This window comes from Topomyia yanbarensis, chromosome 3 (genome assembly GCF_030247195.1).
Source record: "Topomyia yanbarensis strain Yona2022 chromosome 3, ASM3024719v1, whole genome shotgun sequence".
Lineage (NCBI taxonomy): Eukaryota > Metazoa > Arthropoda > Insecta > Diptera > Culicidae > Topomyia > Topomyia yanbarensis.
The window spans coordinates 170,643,567-170,664,816 of NC_080672.1; the positions used below are offsets into that span (position 1 = coordinate 170,643,567).

General features: G+C 38.9%; 2 protein-coding genes across 2 annotated transcripts in view; one reads left to right on the top strand and one right to left on the bottom strand.

Annotated features, from left to right (window-relative positions):
- Window positions 1-21,250, bottom strand: part of LOC131690836 (TWiK family of potassium channels protein 7-like) — a 359,592-nt gene that overhangs the window by 150,095 nt on the left and 188,247 nt on the right. The window contains exon 3 of the mRNA XM_058976896.1: window positions 1,181-1,352. The gene's annotated coding sequence lies outside the window, so the exon portion shown is untranslated. The remainder of the gene's footprint in view (window positions 1-1,180; window positions 1,353-21,250) is intronic.
- On the top strand, window positions 4,625-6,266 carry LOC131690837 (uncharacterized). Its single transcript, XM_058976897.1, has 2 exons — window positions 4,625-5,993; window positions 6,045-6,266. The coding sequence occupies exon 1, from the start codon at window positions 4,951-4,953 to the stop codon at window positions 5,827-5,829; it is 879 nt and encodes a 292-aa protein (XP_058832880.1). The 5' UTR covers window positions 4,625-4,950; the 3' UTR covers window positions 5,830-5,993; window positions 6,045-6,266.

Consider the following 21,250-nt stretch of genomic DNA (forward strand, 5'->3'; position numbering starts at 1 on the left):
TCTTCCTTCTTCCTTCTTCCTTCTTCCTTCTTCTTCTTCCTTCTTCTCTTCTTCCTTCTTCCTTCTCCTTCTCTCTTCTTCCTTCTTTCCTTCTTCCTTCTTCCTTCTTCCTTCTTCCTTCTTCCTTCTTCCTTCTACCTTCTTCCTTCTTCCTTCTTCCTTCTTCCTTCTTCTCCTTCTTCCTTCTTCCTTCTTCTTCTTCCTTCTTCCGTCTTCCTTCTTCTTCTTCCTTCTTCCTTCTTCCTTCTTCCTTCTTCCTTCTTCCTTCTTCCTTCTTCCTTCTTCCTTCTTCTTCTTCTTCTTCCTTCTTCCTTCTTCCTTCTTCCTTCTTCCTTCTTCCTTCTTCTCTCTTCTTCCTTCTTCCTTCTTCCTTCTTCCTTCTTCCTTCTTCCTTCTTCCTTCTTCTCTTCTTCTTCCTTCTTCTCCTTCTTCCTTCTCCTTCTTCCTCTTCCTTCTTCCTTCTTCCTTCTTCCTTCTTCTTCTTCCTTCTTCCTTCTTCCTTCTTCCTTCTTCCTTCTTCCTTCTTCCTTCTTCCTTCTTCCTTCTTCCTTCTTACCTTCTTCCTTCTTCCTTCTTCCTTCTTCCTTCTTCCTTCTTCCTTCTTCCTTCTTCTCCTTCTTCCTTCTTCCTTCTTCCTTCTTCCTTCTTCCTTCTTCCTTCTTCCTTCTTCCTTCTCTTCCTTCTTCCTTCTTCCTTCTTCCTTCTTCCTTCTTCCTTCTTCCTTCTTCCTTCTTCCTTCTTCCTTCTTCCTTCTTCCTTCTTCCTTCCTTCTTCCTTCTTCCTTCTTCCTTCTTCTTCCTTCTTCTTCTTCCTTCTTCCTTCTTCCTTCTTCTCCTTCTTCCTTCTTCCTTCTTCCTTCTTCCTTCTTCCTTCTTCCTTCTTCCTTCTTCCTTCTTCCTTCTTCTTCTTCCTTCTTCCTTCTTCCTTCTTCCTTCTTCTCTTCCTTCTTCCTCTCTTCCTTCTCTTCCTTTCTTCTTCTTTCTTCCTTCTTCCTTTTTTCCTATTCCATCTCTTTGTAGATAGACCAATGTTTCATGTTTTTAAAAGTTTAAATGAGCAGTTTCCTATCAAAACGAATGCTATTCATCCCACTGACAGTTAAATTCATTTCAACTTCTTTTACACAATGAACATAGAACAACGAGGGAGAAGATACGGAAACCGTTGCATGGGTGCTTACCTTCGGAAACAGTTCCGGAAGCTTACGCTTTTATCGCTCTTCCGGATTTCAATTGACGTAATCCTTTACGCCACGAATTAACGCTGCCTTGGAGCACAGCATCTTCTTCTGAGATACACGGTCGTGTGATTTAGGGCCTCCGCGTATGGTTCCTATTCGACCGCAAACGATTCTGTAAGAGAAAAGAATCCGTGAAAGGAAGGATGAATCATTTGAAAAATGATTTATGGTGATTTATTCTGCAAGCCGGGCTCATTCTATGAACGAAAAGGGATTGCCGACCGCACAACTTCTGATCCTTTTCTTCGATAAAGATACCCTTTGCAACCCCACTCTGGTTGGTGCTGGTGATGTAAAAAGGCAAGCGAGTGAGAAATGGATTTCAACTTTTTCACTTTGTGGACCTGTGAAATTGCTCTCTTGGATCAGGTATATTTGGGCAATTTACGATGATCGTACACGGTAATGGGGAATGCTTTATCATATAAGAATGCTACAGTTTGGGGGTTGAACCTTTTAGCACGTCCAATACTCCATGGACCGAGCTGTCGCCTTGTTTTACAACTGACAATCGTTTGATTCTTTGGCACCCGGGAACAGGAATTTTTTGTCTACCGAAGCGTTAATTTTTCTTACATCATTTTCTTTAAGATGTTTGTCATATTAATTTGTATAGGAGAGGCAAATTTTGGTCCGAGAAATTTACTTATAATGTATTATTGCTATTTGACGAGTTTCGACTAAGAAGTCAATAAAAAACGGTTAACCGATGTATATCTTCAATGTGTTTAGCTGGACACGGGTTATATTATGCTCAGCTATTCATTCTTCAGCAATTCCAATTTCTGTAAAAGACTAACATTTTATCGGGTAGAATTGAGCAATTCAAATTTGTAGGCTATGATCCTAGTAATAAGTAATGTACATATTTATCATACAAATCGAAAGGGCTCGGGAAATCATTCCTTTGCGTTCGCATTTCTATTGCTACAAGCTTCTCGGCAACAAATCATCCTCACTTTCGCATGATTCGGAAATCCAGATATCGCGATGGATACCGAGTCTCATTCATTTCGATTCATATGCGCCATCATAAGGAAAAGTATGATCCTTTCGCCAGAGTAGAGCTGGTTTACGGAAACCGCAGCGTTGCTGCACAGAGGGTGGTGCAAATATTGAACAAATTGATACTCAATCAAGCGCAAACTTCATCAACACTTCTATCTCGGCGAGTCGCGCGTCTTTGTGCACCGTGGTGTGGCATACGTGAAAATTTCGAATCGAACGTCCCACACGTGGAATCAGATGACGAAGGCACTGCATTGAATCATGATCACAACTTTCACGCTCCTGTCTGACTGACGTAGAGGTGATGGCATCGCTATGACAAGCAAAGTGTAAAGTATAGAAAGCACGCATCCCTGCTGCAAAATCGAGCATAAATCAACACCATTGCTTGCCTGCTTTTTTGTGGCGATGTCCCCTTTTTATTTGTAGTAGTCTTCCGTTGCTTTTCATATTTCCGGCGATGGTTTGCAGTTCATGTGAAGATACGGATGAAATGTGCTGGGAAAATAATAAATCAAACAAGATATCGCTATCATCTGGCAGAGGACGAATATGCGAAGATCTGTGGAGAAAACAGGCGTACAAGCACGTAACAGCACATGAAACACACGAGTGGATGAAGGTACACATTTGCACAGTCCCTCGGGCAAAAACTGGGCTAAAAGATATACAGTTTGTTTCGAGATATAAACTGGAAGCGCGAAACAATACAGACGAAAACGAAATCAGTACACTGCTATCGCGGCAGGCGCCATCACTGTGATTTTTTGCGACATATGTAAGAATATGTTTAAGGGGTTACGTTTCAATGTTCAGTCACTTGTAGTAATGGTGATGAAATTCAAAATTTATGCAAATCTGCGAACGAAAACCGCTGTGTTGGTCCTCTTAAAGTTGTAGCCGGTAATTTCAGATCACCATTTATTTTGCAATTCGTTTCGTGCAGAATATACGCTATAGAGAAGTGTAATATTTTAAGAAAAATGCAGCAGAATGTTCACATAATTAAATGCATATAGCTGACTATGTTGGTATCATGTCGAAAAAATCGAATTGACTAAATGCCCGTGTGATGTATTCTGCGGTTGCATTAATTGACCGCTTGGGTGCTCTCAATTTACGTGATTTATTTTGTGTGCTGGTTTGTAGAGAAAAGACCAGATGGCTCGACAAAACATTTTTTTGTTTGTTGGATTCGTAACTCCTCACTGACAGGTATGAAACATATTCTCTTAAAGTAACCTAAAACAGTATATCTTTTGCTGCCATTTAGCAAGATGATCAAGAGCTTGTCTAGACTCTTAAACTTGCATTCAAAATGAGCGGAGAGAAACTGATGTAAATTCTATTCAAAATTGGCTTCCGCTTTACTTCGGTTATTGTATCTAAATTGTCGATTGTTTAGAGAACGTTCAAAATTGAAATATTTAATAAAATATTTTCACTCTACGCCGTATGGTGAGCTTCTGGTGTCCTCTGGAGTTCCAAATTTGCGTCTCGTGGTGCTTACTTTGGCTTTCCTTTTCGATTAACTATTCGAACAATAATTTATTGTGTACTTTGGAAAGTCGGGTATTTTGTTAAACAAAATTTCAATAAAGCGTTATATATTTCGTATTCTACTCGTTAGTAACTGATACCAATTTGGGGCCAGTTAGACGATAAACCCAAACTGGTGCCAATTCGACGCCAGTTAGACACTAAATTCAATAGTTCACACAACATATGTGAACGCATAAAGCAACACGCTGGTGTCAATTTGGATTTAGCATCTAACTGGTCCTAAGTTGTTTTTTATAATGTTTATTTGACACGAAATCAACGAGTTTGCAAAATGAGCCGTGGATCTTTTATTTTTTTAATTTAATACTAAATAGAAAATCAAACACTAAAATTATTACTAAGTTTTAACTGCCGAAAGGTTCTACTGTAACGATTTTGTTGGCTATTTTCGGCAAATTTAAGACTAAGAGAAACAAAAGCAATGATATTGAAAGACGGATAGGTATTCTAGAGTGAATCAGTTATAAACTTAGAACGGAAGACTGGAACTTGGCAGACTCATATGGACATGATCGAAAAGAAATGTGAAGAATCTTTGGGTTTCTACTGGTAGAAGTTGGGCGCTCCACTCAAGTCTACCGCATGGTCGTTGATAGAACATAACTCATCATAGGGTTACCAAATAGGCTAAGAGCAAAATAAGGACACATTGAATGTCGACCGCCCCAAACTACCCTCCCCCTTTCAGTATCAGTAGATTTTACCCTAACCAAAATGAATGAACAATCCAAAATTTTGAAAAACAATCCATTTATTATCGACTTTTTTTTTTTTTTTTTGGTTCAGTGTATTTTCACCGATTAGTTGTGTTGATCGCTCCAGTTATTTTTTTAATATTTGACGTGATTTGTGCCGTTTAATCGTCGTTTATCGTATCAGTCGATCTTAAATTTTGTTTGCGCCCTTGGTATTGTGAAGTTTTAAAGTGTTTTCTACAAATTTTGTTTTGTGTCGTGAAAAAGTCCAGTGAAAATCGAGATTGTTTACATCACCGGACCTGTGTGTAATTACCCACAAAAAATTCACGCGCTCATTTCGCCATCTGCACGCGAGTAGAGGAAAGTATTTCCCACCATAACTTGGCGCACAGTGAGACGAAAACGAAAAGTCGGATCTAGGGCGGGTAGAAAATCGGCATTATGACAAGTGCATGCGATCACTGCGCGAAAACCGTCAAATCGGACGATGACTTTATCGAGTGCATGGGATTTTGCAAAAATGTGGTGCATATGCAGTGCGGTAAACAACTCAACAAGCCGTTCTTGAAAAAACTTGCCGAAAATCCAAATTTATTTTGGATGTGCAATGAATGTGTCAAGTTGATGAAGTTTGCTCGCTTTCGCGACACCGTTTCCTCGCTTGGATGTGTTATCGCTGCTATCGCTGGGAAAACGGATGACGTCTGTGCTGAACTAAAGGCAGAGTTATCAAAAAATAACCAGCAAATTTCGCACCTCGCCAGAAAGGTTTCAACAGCCACTCCAGTCCGGCCAAATTCCGGTACATCTCGACCACCTCAGAAACGTCGTCGCGAGGATGGTCCTGATCCGAGCAGTATTCTTGTCGGCGGTCGAAAGCTAGTCGATAATAGCAACATTCTCACGGTTCCTCCTCCCACTCCGTTGCTCTGGATGTATCTTTCCCGCTTTCATCCCAGCGTTAGCAAGGAGACAGTCGAAAAAATGTCCAAAGAAGGGCTAAACTGCAACGAGGAAATAAAGGTCATTCCGCTTGTTAAAAAAGGCATAGACGTCAGTACTCTGAACTTCATATCTTTCAAAGTTGGAGTTCACCCAAAGTACCGTGAAGCAGCTCTTAACCCTGACACATGGCCGCAAGGCATATTGTTCAGGGAATTTGAGGATAGCCGTACCCAGAACATTTGGTGCCCACCGACTGATTTTCCTACGCCTTCGGAAGTCGCATGTATTCCGCTAAGTCAACCCGGCCCATCAACCCTACAGAGGACTCCGCAACGATTGGCAATGCCACTATACCAAGCTACACCGCCATTGTGAAGGAGTGTCGACGCTGATCGCATACTGGGACGCAATGCAGTTGGTACAATGGAAGCCCTCGATCCCCCCGCTACAGTCGAGCCCTTGCAGCCAGCGTTCAGCAGTCGTCCCGGTCCTGTATGTGTGGGTGGAGAAGGGGTCTTCCAAGCCGCCTTTCTCGGCAAGTATTATACAAATTGTAACGATACAACGGTTAAACCGATTCACGCTTCTAGTTCATCGTCCAACACTCGCCGTAAGCTACTACCGTCCCGTTCCTGCTCTCCGCATCGCTCCATCGGGGTTCAACGCATACTGGGACGCACCGCAGTTGGCACTATGGAAGCCCTCGAGCCCCCCGCCACAGTCGAGCAATTGCAGCCAGCGATCATCAGTCGTCCCGGCCCTGTGTGTGGGATGGGTGAAAGGGTCTTCCAACCCGCCACAAATGGCAAGTATACATCTGATCCGAACACTTCAAGCGCTGATGTATTCTTCGCTTCCAGTAATTTGCCTTTTGCTCTAACATCTTGTGACGAGATGTCAACTATTTCTGTCGCCGATGATGATCGCTGCATTCTGGAGCGCGATGCAGTTGATTCGCCCTCTGCAGAACCTGATCCGTCATCCAATAACATCGAGATTTACTACCAGAATGTTGGTGGCTTAAATTCATCAACGGACAGCTATTTGCTCGCGACCACGGGCTGCTGTTATGACGTCATCGCCTTAACCGAGACGTGGCTCAACAACCGTACTCTGTCTCACCAGGTGTTTGGTTCAACATTTGATGTCTTCCGCTGTGATCGCAATGCCCTCAACAGCCGCAAGACATCAGGTGGTGGTGTACTCATCGCCGTTCGCCATGGTATAAAAGCCCGAGTGATCAACGATGAGCGGTGGGAGAGCTCCGAGCAAGTGTGGATATCAGTGAAACTTGCCGATCGCAATCTCTTCCTGTGTGTCGTGTATTTTCCACCTGACCGAATTCGTGATTACAGCCTGATCGATGTACATCTTTCCTCCGTTTCTTTCATCACCTCGATCGCTGCACCATCTGATGATATTGTTATACTGGGCGACTTTAACTTACCTGGCTTGACCTGGTGCCCAGCAAGTAACGGATTTCTACGATTGGATATCGAAAAATCTGTGCTTATCAACAATGCCAGTTGTATCTTGGACAACTACAGTAGCGCAACTCTTCGGCAAATTAATAATATCATCAACGAGAACGGACGTACATTGGACCTCTGCTTTGTAAGTGCCCGGGACTACGCTCCGTACTGCTGCGCCGCTCCGACACCTTTAGTCCAGCATGTGCGCCATCATCCCCCACTACATCTTGTACTCGCTGGTAACCTAGGAGTGAGTTTTGAAGACGTCTCAAGCTCTATCGTCTACGATTTTAAAAACGCTGACTACGACAGCATCGTTAGCACGCTGTTGGATATAAATTGGGACGAAAATCTTAACAATGATGACGCGAACGAAGCAGCGATGACGTTTTCTAATATTCTTAACTACCTAATCGACCGTCATGTGCCAAAACGAACAGTCAGCACAAATCAACACCCTCCCTGGCAATCAACAGTGCTTAGACGATTAAAAACTACCAAACGAGCCGCATTTAAAAAGTTCTCGAAGCATAAGACACTTGCATTACGAAACCACTACTTTCAACTCAACCACGAATACAAACAGCAAAGCAGACGTGCCTTTTTTAGATATCAGCGAAACGTCGAACGTCAACTGAAATCCAAGCCCAAGTCGTTTTGGAAATATGTGAACGAGCAGCGAAAAGAATCCGGGTTACCATCTTGTATGTCATTAAATGGAGTTTTAGGCACCGACACTAAGGAAATTTGCCAATTGTTTTCCGACAAATTTTCAAGCGTTTTTTCCGACGAGAACCTTTCCCCACAACAAGTCGCTGCCGCTTCAAATCTAACTCCTTCTCTAGGACGAACCATCAACCGAATTTGTGTCGATAATGCTGCCATTCTTGCAGCAAATTCCAAGCTGAAAGAATCTAGTTCCCCGGGTCCAGATGGCGTTCCTTCGATTTTTGTCAAAAAGTGCATCAGCGGGCTTCTTGAACCACTTCGGCGAGTCTTTGTGCTATCACTCAATACTGGAACATTCCCTTCCTGCTGGAAAGCAGCGCACATGTTTCCAGTTCACAAAAAAGGAAACAAATCGAACATTGACAATTATCGAGGAATCTCGTGTTTAAGTGCAGTATCAAAACTATTCGAGCTGGTTGTCTTAGACCCTCTTTTCTTTCACTGCAAACACTACATTGCAGACGATCAACACGGATTTATGCCTAAACGATCGACAACGACTAACCTGCTCTCGTTCACAACATATGCAATGGATGGATTCGCTGACGGATTGCAAACCGATGCTATTTACATGGATCTATCTGCGGCCTTCGACAAAATCAATCATGATATCGCAATAGCGAAGCTGGACAAACTCGGTATTCATGGACAACTTCTGCGCTGGTTTCGTTCCTACCTCGATGGAAGGCAGCTCCAAATCAGAATTAAGGACTGTCTATCTACACCATTCTTCGCTACATCCGGCATCCCACAAGGAAGCCATCTCGGTCCAGTGATATTCCTCCTCTACTTTAATGACGTCAACATCAAATTACAAGGACCCCGCCTTTCTTTTGCCGACGACATGAAAATTTTTCAACAAATACGGGATAAAACCGATGCCGAGCTTCTTCAGAGGGAATTGGACAGCTTTAGTACGTGGTGTGATCTAAACAGAATGGTTTTAAACCCGAGCAAATGCTCAATCGTTACGTTCACGCGGAAACGCCATCCGATTCAGTTTAACTACCATCTCTTCGACTCGAGTATTCCAAGACACTCTAACGTCAAGGATCTCGGAGTCATCATGGATTCGGCACTAACGTTCAAACCACATACATCATCCATTGTGGATAAGGCTTCAAGACAGCTTGGGTTCATCTTCCGAATAGCGAAAAACTTTAAGGACGTATACTGTTTAAAATCTCTCTATTGTGCGCTGGTTCGCTCAACACTGGAATATTGTTCTGCTGTTTGGAACCCTTACTACCAGAACGGTGTCGACAGAATCGAGGCCGTCCAACGCCGGTTCATACGCTTTGCACTCCGACATCTTCCTTGGCAAAACAGATTTCAGCTGCCGAGCTACGAAAACCGTTGTCAGTTAATACAGCTCGATACTCTAAGCATCCGGAGGGACTGCTCTCGAGCCCTGTTCGTCTCGGACTTACTGTCTGCCAGGGTGGATTGCCCTACAATCCTCGGACGCCTCGATCTTCAAGCTCGCGTTCGAGCTCTGCGCAATAACTCTCTTCTGCGAGTCCCATTCAGGAGAACTAACTATGGGCGCCAGGGCGCTGTTACCGGACTCCAGCGTGTGTTTAACAGTGTGGCGACGGCGTTTGACTTCAACCTGACAAGGAATTCGATAAAAACTAAAATTATTCGTATTCTGAAATGTAATTAGTTTAAGTAACCACCATTGGGGCCAAGGGGTCTGTTGGTGACGGTACAACAAATAAACAAAATAAACAAAATAGACTTTAACTATGATTTTGTATAATAAAAGAATCAGTGTTCTAGGAACGCCTTTGTTTGGCGAGACGTTTGTAGATTTCTCTGTGCTCGGACGAAGCATAGGACCGCATTATTTCTCTTATCCAATTTGTCGAAATTGGCAAGGGGGCTCAGGACCAACGAAGTCAATCGCTGAACCCGCCCTGGTCAATTCGTCAGCCCATTCATTTCCAGTAATACTGGAATGTCCGGGAATGTGTGTTAACAATGCTTAGTTCTTCGATTTGGTTCGACAGGTGATCGCCAGCTTGGACCGTGATTTGTCTGAGCTAAGGACCTTAATTCCTACCTGATCAGAGCAGAACTTTGCCGGACAAGCTCTATTGAAGGGCCGATTCTGCCTAGTGAGTGAGATTGTTTCAATCTCATTTCACGTCGGTAGACACCAGCACCAGCACGTCCCTCCATCAGAGAACCGTCAGTGAAACAGACCACTTATCATTATCACCCCTAGTTGTACTGCGTTAGAGTAAGTTTGGACTGCGTTGCGACTTTTACATCATACTCTTTTTATGCGTGATCCACCAGTTCGAACAAATGATCCGACTGTTATCGATCAACAGATAAGTTCGCTTTCATGGATAACTTCACGAAAGGAACTGAACGACAAGATAGTTATTCTCTGCGAGTTCAATTTTCCAGGCATTAAGTGGTTACGCAGTTCTACTAATTACCTTTACCCTGATATCGCCCGTTCGTCTATAAACCCTCTTATATCTAAGATGCTGGATGATTACAGCACCGCAGATGTAATACCAAATGAACGATGTTCTGAACAGCAACCTTCGTACTCTCGACCTTGCATTCGTTAGCTCTGAGTTGATCAGAAACTGTGCAATATTAAAAGCACCATCGCTACTTGTGAAGTCCTGCCAGCACCATCCACCTCTGCATATCGTAATCTTGGAGTGTATGCCCTATAGCTACCAGGTCACTTCTGAATCTTTGTTCTATGATTACACCAAAGCGAATTTTGCATCAATGAATGAATTTCTGTCCGGTATTGTTTGGGATGAGCTTCTGCAAAGCAACGATATCAACAGATCAACAAGCGATAAAAAAACTCAACCAGAGACCTTTCAGTGATTATCAATGTAGCGCTCACCTGAAATTGAAACATAATCCCATAGGATTCTGGAGATACGTCAACCAGCAACGGAATGAAGCCGGATTGCCTACTTCCATGACACTAGAGTGAAATGAAGCCAATTCCATTTAAGGTATATGCAATTTGTTTCGCGAAATCAACCACCGTATCGCTGTTGCTAAACTTGAACGTCTCGGATTTAATGGATCACTGCTGCTTTGGCTACGATTATATCTAATCGGTCATGGATGTGAAAATAAGCGATTCAACATCATCATTTTTTGCCGCTACTTCCGGAGTGCCACAGGGGAGTCATTTCGGACCATTTATCTTCCTTCTTTATCTTAACGATGTTCACAATAGTATTGAGGTCCCTAAACTTTCTTATGCCGATGACTTCAAATTATTCCACATCATCAAAAGTAGAACTGATCAGGAATTTGTCCAACCACAGCTTGATAATTTTGCTACCTGGCGCAAATCCAATGGTCGTTAACGCCGCAGAATGTTCAGTAATATATTTCTCAAGGAAACGTTCACTTCTATCGTATGATTATACTTTATCCGGGGTAGTTTTAAAAAGAAAAATTGTGGTGAAGGATCTTCGGGTTATGCTGGATTCAAACCTATCGTTCATCTCCGCGAAAGCTTCCAAAGTTCTAGCTTTCGTATTTCGTGTCACAAAATCCTTCAAAAATATGCAGTGCTTGAAATCGGTCTACTGCGCGCTTGTCCGCTCCACCCTTGAGTATGCATCAGTTATATGGTCTCCATTTTACCAAAATGGTGCACAAAAAATTGAAGCAATTCAACACAAGTTTGTACGCTTCGCCCTTCGTCTTCCTTAGAATGATCCCGAAAATTTGGCGAACTACAACAGCAGATGCAATTTAATGCAGCTTGATACACTAAGTGTTGTCGAAATATCGTTAAAGCATCATTTGCTTCATATCTAATGAAAGCCAATATTGATTGTCCAGTGCTTCTTCGGGCTCTACACTTCAACACCAGGAGCTGAAATTTGCGTACCCATAATTTCTTTCATTTACCTATTTCACGGACTAACTATGGTTATAATGAACCCATTTCCAGCATCTGTCGCATATTCAATCAATGTTGTGATGTTTTCGATTTTCACCTCTCCCGTTCTGTACGTAAACGTAAATTTCAACGAAATCTTTCTAGTTCATAGTATGAGAGTATACCATGTTTATTTTGTTAGCGTATGTTATCTGTAGAATATCTGTTAGTTTAAGTTAAATATGTTGTTATTTGTATCATTAGGATTCGATGTAATCTATTGATGAGAAAAGATGAGGAGGTTTTATGCCTATTCAAGAGAGAATTTGTTATGTTCTGCTTGAACGGGCTTTTCAATGCTCCAAATAATCGAAATAAACTTGCGTTTGTTATTGTCTTTCCATATAGCCAGACAACTATTCCTCTCGAGAGGGTCCTGTACGGAAAACTACATGTGAGTGTAATATCGCTGGGAGCACGAATATCTTCACCCTATGTAACCATTTGTGATCACAATCGTGTATGACTGGTAGCAAGATCAACATGATTACTGTTCCAAAGCCTAGTAACCTGCAGTCTGTATACAGATGATAGTGCTTCTTGTGTATGTGTAATGGTTTGATATTCAGAAGTGCCTCAAAAGCAGCAGTCGGAGTCGTGGTAATAGCACCAGTCAACGCCATAAGCGCCATTATTTGCAGATTGTTTAGCTTTGACTGGACCGTCACCACCTCTTCCCTCTGCCACCACACAAGGCATCCGTATGACAGTATTGGACGTACAATTGTCGTGTAAATCCAATAAATGTATTTAGGTTTGAGACCCCAGGTTTTTCCAAAAGTTAGTCTGCACTGCCCGAAGGCCATGCGCGCTTTCTTGAACTTGAACTCAATGTGAGCAGACCAATTCAGCTTGAAATCCAATATAACTCCATCGTATTTGACTTGATATGCACACAGTAGCTCAGAATCAGAGAACTGCATTGAAGTTTTGTTTGGGTTAACTGATAATTTAACTTGTCGACACCACTGTTCGACAGCTCTTCATGCTTGTTGCATTAAGTGAAAGATTGTTCCGATGCAAAGTCCAGTAATTAGTATTTGGTCAGCGAACCCATAGGTTGGATCCCAAGCTCATTGAGTTTCTTCAACAAGCAGTCGGCATCCAAGTTCCATAACAAAAGAGACAGAACGCCACCCTGAGGAGAACCGCACATGCACAACTTCCGTATCTCAGCCTGTTGCAGTGACGAGCGATTACTAAGCATTGCGTTTATCCAACCCGAGATACATGCAGCTACCTCATGACCGCACGTCGCTTCCAGATAGACTGTAAGGTTATGGCTTGTATAAAATATGCCTCCGAAAAAGCCAACATTTAAATGATGTTCATAATTTCAGGATCAGGATTCGATTTTTCTGGTTGAATAACGTGATTCATGTTCATTTTTCAGTATTTTGGCCACGATTTTCATAATTTCTGTTCACGTAATCGTGATATTTAGTCACGAGTAGAGTAATGCACGTTCATGATTTCTGAATTTTAGTGACGATTTTTGTTATCATTATAGTTTATTCTTAAGCTTACGTTCGAATTTGACACGTGAAGTAATGCGACTCATATTCATGATATCAGCAGTTTTATCATGATATTTAATTCATATGTTATTTTTTGGTTACGGTCGGATTTTTACTCAGAGTAACGTGACAATAAGAATTGGATTATAAAAGTTCGGTATCTTGTTTTGTGAACTATATCACGAACACAATTTGTGGCTTTATAATGTATTTTTGGTGCTCTTTGCAGTTTTCTTTTTAGGTCCAGACATCACACCGAACTGTATCGAATGAATATTGATGTTCGAGGTTCTAGTAGTTTTCGTATATATGCTTCTCGTACCAATTACTGGTTGCTAGCAGCAACTATATCATGAAAAAGTGCATGAAACAAAAATGAGTCTACGAAAACCATTCCATTTTTGTAAAAAAGAGCAGGTGAAAATTTCATGACTATGATGAGAGCACATTTGAAGATGGTTAGGGATATATTCTCAATATCACAAGCAAGTGAGATAGACCGTGAGTCGTGAATCCATGAACAATACTTCGCTATTTTGTGAGCTATTACATGAACACGACTGGTGAGTTGGAACTATAATACTAGAAATCATGAACCGATTCACGAATACATGAATAATATTTTATGATTTTGTGAACTACTTAACGAGCACTAAATCGTGACTAATATATTAGAATTCATTAATTGGTTCACAAAGGATTGAAATGATTCATGAATAAAATTTCGTGTTTCGTGAAATAGTTTACGAAAAAATATTACCATTTTTTTTATTTTGTGAAATAATTTACAACTACAAAAACCAATATAATAAATCATGAGTCAGTTCTCTTCGTATAATCGGAATCTGAACGATTTTCCTAAATCTATGAATGCAATCACAAGCCAACCTTCGATTTTATGAATAATGTTCATAAAATTGTGAACTAGTTCATGTCTAGAAAATCGATCGGGTTTTAACATGACGAAGGCCGTGATTGAAATTCACAAAATCAAAACAAATTTTTCCACTAACAAAAGCATTATGCAGGCAAAGGGAAAATGAACATAATTATGAAACACGTAGTTTTTCTTCATGGTTTTGTGGTCGTACCGTATAAACGTGATTGCTTTGGAATTCATGGCACTTTATTCACGATGTTGGGAACAATTTCTATTCATATACTTTTAAACGAAATAAAATGTAAGCAACATCTTTAAAACTTTCCTCCAAATCTGACTTTTAAATATTCTGTCCTTTACCGACAGGGTATACTCTAAAAATATTTCTATAACTTTCGAAGGCCAGTATAATTCAACTGATAGAAATTTGGATAAGTTTTTGAATCTTCGAGTATTTTTGTTGCTTTTGTTGCAAGGCAGTATACAAATTACTTACATGGGAGATTCGAAGAAAAACATTCTGATTGTCGCAACAGGTGGGAAAACATTTGGAAATTGCATTGATTTTCATTGAATTTTTATGAATAAAATTTTGCTCTGAGTAATTTTTTGGGTATTTTTTAGGTCCTAGAGCAACGGTGCAAATTTTTAGCTCGATCAGTGAAACTCTGTTTTGCACCCACTGTTTAATTTCGCATGAGTATTTCGCATGAGGAAACTTACTTTAATAAAGTAATTCTTCCAAAAGTTTCCCATTGCCTCCTAAAAATATCGAGATATATGAATTTCATAGGAAATTTATCAAAGAAATAATGTCTCGAAGACCGTGAAACGGTCTGACGTTTGTGGAAAAAGTTATTAAGCAGAAACCAACTGATGCTCTGATGATTAAAGAAAATTTCAATTTTTATAGCATCACTGCTGCTGACGATCGAATTATGTACAACATTTTTTAACTCCCTCTTATTTTGTACAAAAAACCTATTTTTTTAACTCAAAACTTTTGTACGGGACCAAAATGCTCAGGTTATTGATTTGGGCCCAATAAGAGAAAGCACAAAAAATAATGCAAGTAATTCGACATCCAATAGCAGTGGTGCTAGAAAAAATGAATACACAGTTGTTCTAGAACCTGAAAGGTATCCAAAAGCTTGCTATAATATCCATATTATGACTGCATTCTATGTAGCCAAGCCATATATATCTAATTCGTTTTTTATCTATTTTTCAAAGGAAAATATTCACTAAGATTCTTAGATCACAAGTGAATCTTCTGCCATACTTATCCTAATTCATTTTATACATAAGATCAAGATTTTCGTTCCTCCCTATGGTTTGCGCCCTTGACGGGACCAACTCGGCCTCCCATATACTACGGGCGTCTAAGTCGTTTCAATGAGTATTGCAACAACTTGAAATATTTAGCATCACCTACATGGTAATAAATAGATGATGTTGTATATTGGGATCCTTGCTTTAGTAGTTTTCCCAATGGCCTACAAAGTTCAGATATTCAGCAAATTTGCTCGATATATAATAGCCAACATGTAGCGCTAGTTCATATGTGTAATAATGTGTTTTAAAACTACATGTGAAGCAATGGAACATGTTTTATGTTTTGAAGTTGATAAATAACTAAATAAACAGAACAACATAAGTTCAAATATTTGGATGTTTTGGATGTATATGTTGTGCTTAGGAAAAAACAAAATTTCGATCAAAATTGGAGCAGAGCTAAATATATATTTTCTAACATGAAAACATTCTATAAAGCTTCCAATAACGTTGAAAATTGACCAACAGTAAGTACCAGAGTCATTCATCATTACGAAAAGTTAGAAATGATATTTTTTTCTAAAAAATACGACAACTATCAACAAAATTCTTTAATACACATTTGCACATAATGTACGGTGTTTATCCCAAAAAGTTTTGTTTTTAAAAGTGATTCCAATTATTCAAACCTGATTACTTGCATTGATCAAGATTCTTATGGGTTTAATTTCTAGAAACAACCGTCGGCAACGCCACTGGATTCCACCGATGAGCAGGAAGCGTAAAAAATAAATTGCTAGCTTGCGACAGATGCCGCTTCGGAAGGCGGGAAAACTTTTAAATTTCATTTGACTTTTTTTTGTAGACAGTTTTAAAATAATTTCCAAATGTCATTCTATCATCGTTTTGGTTGAGAAATCCTTTTTTCCATCCGAAGTATGGTGTGACTGTTGGAGAAACGAATGTACAGTTAATAAACCGTGACTACCGGCGAAAGGGATAATAAGTTTTCAGAACAAATTCTTTTCCCAGTTTGTTCGCGACTCGTGACGATGTTTCGTAATCTAGATGCTGTGAATGGCCCAAAATGACACCTATTTAGTCCAATTATATCGCATTCATTAGGGCTTATGGTTGTAATATATCGTCTGGTATCATTTTTATTTTTCGACCTGACGTGCACCGCTCGAGAAATTATTTTATATTAGACCAATTTTATTTGCACCATTTTCGACGATATCAGTCGAGTGCCAGGTTATTGCATAATAAGTACAGATCTACTGGCAAACGCACTAAGCTAGTCGATTAAAACCCCTCGACTGTGCTCGATAAAGCTGCAGCGGGATTGTCTATCTTAATACTGACTTGTACTAGGGTTTAAGGGACCATTCATAAATTACGTAACGCAAAAATTGCCCTAAATTTACTCCCCCCTCCCCCCATGTAACAAATTGTCACAAATTTCTTCATCCCCCCCTCCCCTGTTACGTAACAAATTCCTAGAAATTTTTTTTTTCTTCGGTGAAAACATGTTACGTAACGATCTAGCTAACTCCCCCTCCCCCCTATGTCACAACATGTCACAACTTGTTGTACCCCCTCCCCCCCTAAAAGCGTTACGTAATTTATGAATGGTCCCTAACGCACATTCAGACCAAATAGAATTAGTTGCCATAAGCCGAAACTGGGCAAAATTGAAATGAAAACAGCACAGATCGATTTTTTTGTTCGTGTTCTGCTTCCAACAACAGTTTTCTTTCGACCGAGATGATGATTCGCTTTGGGATTCGCATTTTCCGTCGATGAGCAGCGCGTAATCTAATCAATTTTTAATGACGAAGGGATCGAGACGTAATGGACGTTGAGGCGAACTAACCTCTTATCTGTCAAAGCAAACTCAACTGGTGCTGTGATGAACGACGGAAGCGATATCCTATTCATTATTCAAGTGACTGCTTGTCCCGTACTTTGTTCCAAGTATCCTTCTGCGTTGAACATTCAACCGTTTAGCGGCCAATATTGTTTTAGCCATACGCGCGGAACAATTTTAACAATCGTATTTTTTCTTCTCTTGACATGCGTGTCAATGCTGGAACGTGAGAAATTTGTTGGGCTATCGTTAAACTGGGAAAAGAACGAAATCGTAGCAAGAACATTAAAACAAATTAATACCGCACGTTGTGTAAGTGGCATTCGAAAATATCCAAAAGATTCCGGCTTCGCCAAAATAAGTGTTCTGTTTGGCATGGTACGTTGGGCCGACGTTTAGAATGACATGAGCATGAATTCAGTTCGCCCACGAGGACAGCACATAGCTTTTGATTGCTTGGCAATAAAAGTTGCCTTTCGGGTCGACACATGTGCAGTACATGAGCCAACAACGTCTGTAATATTGAAAAACGGAATGCGGTATCGCAGTATTGCGTTGCGACGTGTTTTAATTTTTCAGGTGGAAAATTTATAAGACAGTTTGACATCAGAAGATGCTTAACTATGATCTAAATACATTTATGAGGTCACATAAAAAATAAATGAAAGCGATCGGTAAAATTATGGAAATGTTTTTCACTGGATTTTTGTTATAGTAATAGCTTACTTAAAACACTACGATATCGTACGACGAATTACGCGCCAACTCGAATAAATGTTGGCAGCACCCTCTCAGATTTTAATGAAACTTTCTGTAAATGAGAACTTTGTCACAAAAAGCCACTTTGCATACTTTGTTTTTCCAAAAATGATCTAGACTGTTTTTTGCAAAGTTTTTTTTACCAATTTGTTTCAAATGGCTATAGTCTAAAAATGACAAATCCTACAAAAAAAATGTTGTAGGAGTGATTTTCACAAAATTAGTCAAATTTTTGAATAAAAATATTGCAAAAATTCTTCATTGACTCCTACACTGAAAAAAAATCGATTTTAAAAACTTAAAGTCGATTTACAAAAAAAAACCATTTTTGAATTGGATGAAATTTTGTTGCAAGATAGGTAATTATGTTCCCTACTTACCGTCAAAAATTCAAGTTGGGCACTATTAAGAAAAAAAAAGAATTTTTTTTTCAGTGTATTTTTATCGAAAATTAAACCAATGACAGTCATAATCATCTCATAATCCATTTTCCCAGCTGTTAGTTGCCTGATACATGCAAAAAGTATCAATAACGAATTTGGTATATATTCATAACAAACTTGAATGAAGACTGGAAGATTGGAAGATTGGAAGATCGGAAGACTGGAAGATTGGAAGACTAAAAGACTGGAAGACTGGACGACTGTAAGACTGGAAGACAAGAAGACTTGAAGACAAGAAGACTGGAAGACTTGAAGACTGCAGTTCATTTGTTCCTCTCAAAACTGATAAATTTAATGAAACAATTGACAAACTTTTCTAAAATTTATTTTATGTCTGATGGAGCAGCAGCACAATACGAAAATAAGAAAAACTTTGCAAGCTTGTGTAGATTTCAGTCAAAGTATGAATTAAGCGCAGAATGGCATTTTCTTGCAGCATCCCATGGAAAAGGACCATGTGATGCTATTGGTGGTACTCTCAAGCGAATGGCAAACAGAGCCTGTCTTGCTCGCGACTATGGAAATACCATAACAAGTTCCTGAGAGTTATATAACTGGGCAGTTGAACAAACTGATAAAAATATCACAAAATTAATTTTCTGCTACATATTCACTGAACAGTACAACAAAATGTCAAAAGAACTCTAAGAGCTGTATAATAACGCCAAAACAATATCTGGAACTTATAAATTCCATCAGTTTTGAGCTTATTTCTGGAGGCAAAGTAGAGACGAAAAGGTATTCTAATTCAGAAGATGAACCAAAAATATATTCTTTACATAGAAATAATACAAAATAGCATGCATGAATATAGTTTTAAGACCAATGTAATATATAAAAATAAATAAATAATTATGTTAAATTCAATATTTAATGTTGGGGTGGTTATGTCTTTCTCTGATTCTTCTTCAGCACTAAACAAGAAAATAAAAAATTAATAATGGAATATTTGTTTAACGACATAAACTCTCTTCAATTTGATTCTTGATTAAGGGATTACAAACCTTTTCTTGATAAAAATGACAAGTAAGTTTGAATTTACGTAAAGGAATAAAGCAATGCTTTCATTACATCAAACTTATAATATTTTGGTAGTACATTTTTCAGTAAAATAAACAAGCATTTTTCCCAAAACCCCTTTTTATTTAAGAGGTTTGTGGTGATCACGAAGACCAATAGATCATCTAAAATCCCAAAACTCAAAAAAATCCTTTAGTATGTGAGTATTCTCCGTACTTTAACGATTAGTTGAATAAATAGTAATTTTTTCCTGCATTCGAGAACGTTTTAGTAAAAAAAACCGCTGTTTTAGGCCTAAAAATTGCATTACAAAATTTTTATCCATGAAACAAAAATTTATGAATAAAAAAGGAATCGTTAAAGTACGAGAAAAATTAATTATGATCAATTGAAAAAAAAATTAAGAAAATTGATTGAGTAGTTTTTCGGCAATCGTGATCACTGAAAAACCATTTTTAGTAAAACGACATTTCGAGATAGTCGAGTTAAAAATTTCAAATTACCACTGCTCTTGGTAGACGAAGCGCGCTTGGAAGTGCTGTAACTTTCGATCTATTTCTCGGATTTTTATAAACATTTGGGAAAACATTCTCAAAGAGTTGTACTTTCAGATAAAAAAATCGATTTCATGAAAAATGAAAAAGTAGTTAATCCCTTAAGAAAAATATGATTAGTTGCTAAATTAGACAATATCTTCTCACAAACTGAGTTTTATTGGATTCTGAGATGATTATGACTTCCATTGGTTTAGTTTTCGATAAAAATGCGCTAAAAAAAATCAGTTTGGAGAAGCAAAAGTTTTTTTCAAATAACTTTTATTTCTTAAAAGTGCCCAACTTGATTTTTTGGTGGTAGGTAGGGAACATAATTATCTATCTTGGAACAAAATTTCATCCAAATCAAAAATGGTTTTTTTGTAAATCGACTTTAACTTTTTAAAATCGTTTTTTTTAGTGTAGGAGTCAATGAAGAATTTTTTCAATATTTTTATTCGAAAATGTGACTAATTTTGTGAAAACCACACCTACAACATTTTTTTGTAGGATTTGCCATTTTTAGACTATAGCCATTTGAAACAAATTGGTGAAAAAAGTTTGGCCCTTTTCAAAAGACAGTCTAGATCATTTTTTGAGAAACAAAATATGCAAAGTGGCTTTTTGTAACAAAGTTCTCATGTACAGAAAGTTTCATTAAAATCTGAGAGGGTGTTGCCAACTCTGAATATGATTTGGCGCGAAATTGCTAAATGACATAGCATATAGGGTGCTATATAAATCCTTGAAGTGGGATGAGGGAGATGGTACGGGATAATTGGATATTTTGCGGACATGTTAGGCATACCTAGAACAAATCATCGGACGTTACCTCAAATAACAGAATTAGTGCATCTTCTGCCGTGATACAAAGGATGGAAAAAGGGGATTGTATTTGTTATATTTTTGGAAGACGAAAAAATTATTTTGGACAAACTGGACTGTCCCTGTTGTGGTGACATAGAAGCGGAATTTCAAAGGCAGTTGTATGAAGCTTCCGATTTGATTCATAACATAATTTAGAGTAATAAACGATAGTCAAGTACCATCAAACGGGATTACTTTCAACACTTCAACTTCAAAGCGGTATAACTAACAATGCTGAAACTTTAGAATAATATTCAACATGTACAGGCGCTAATTGAAGTATGAAGAATACTAAAGGGTATTTATTAAATCAAAGAATCATTCCCTGTTTTCAGGATGGCCAAAAATTATGTTATTGAAGTCTAATGCAGCATATTTTTGTTTGCCTCTAGTACATTGACCAAATGTATTATAATTTGGACGTTTCTTTTACTTTATTGGATTTATTTTATTTTATTTAAAAAATTTACCTATGTTGTTTACAAACA

Coding starts and splice junctions, on each gene's coding strand:
- LOC131690837 (XM_058976897.1), top strand. CDS start 4,951: ATGACAAGTGCATGCGATCACTGCGCGAAAACCGTCAAATCGGACGAT.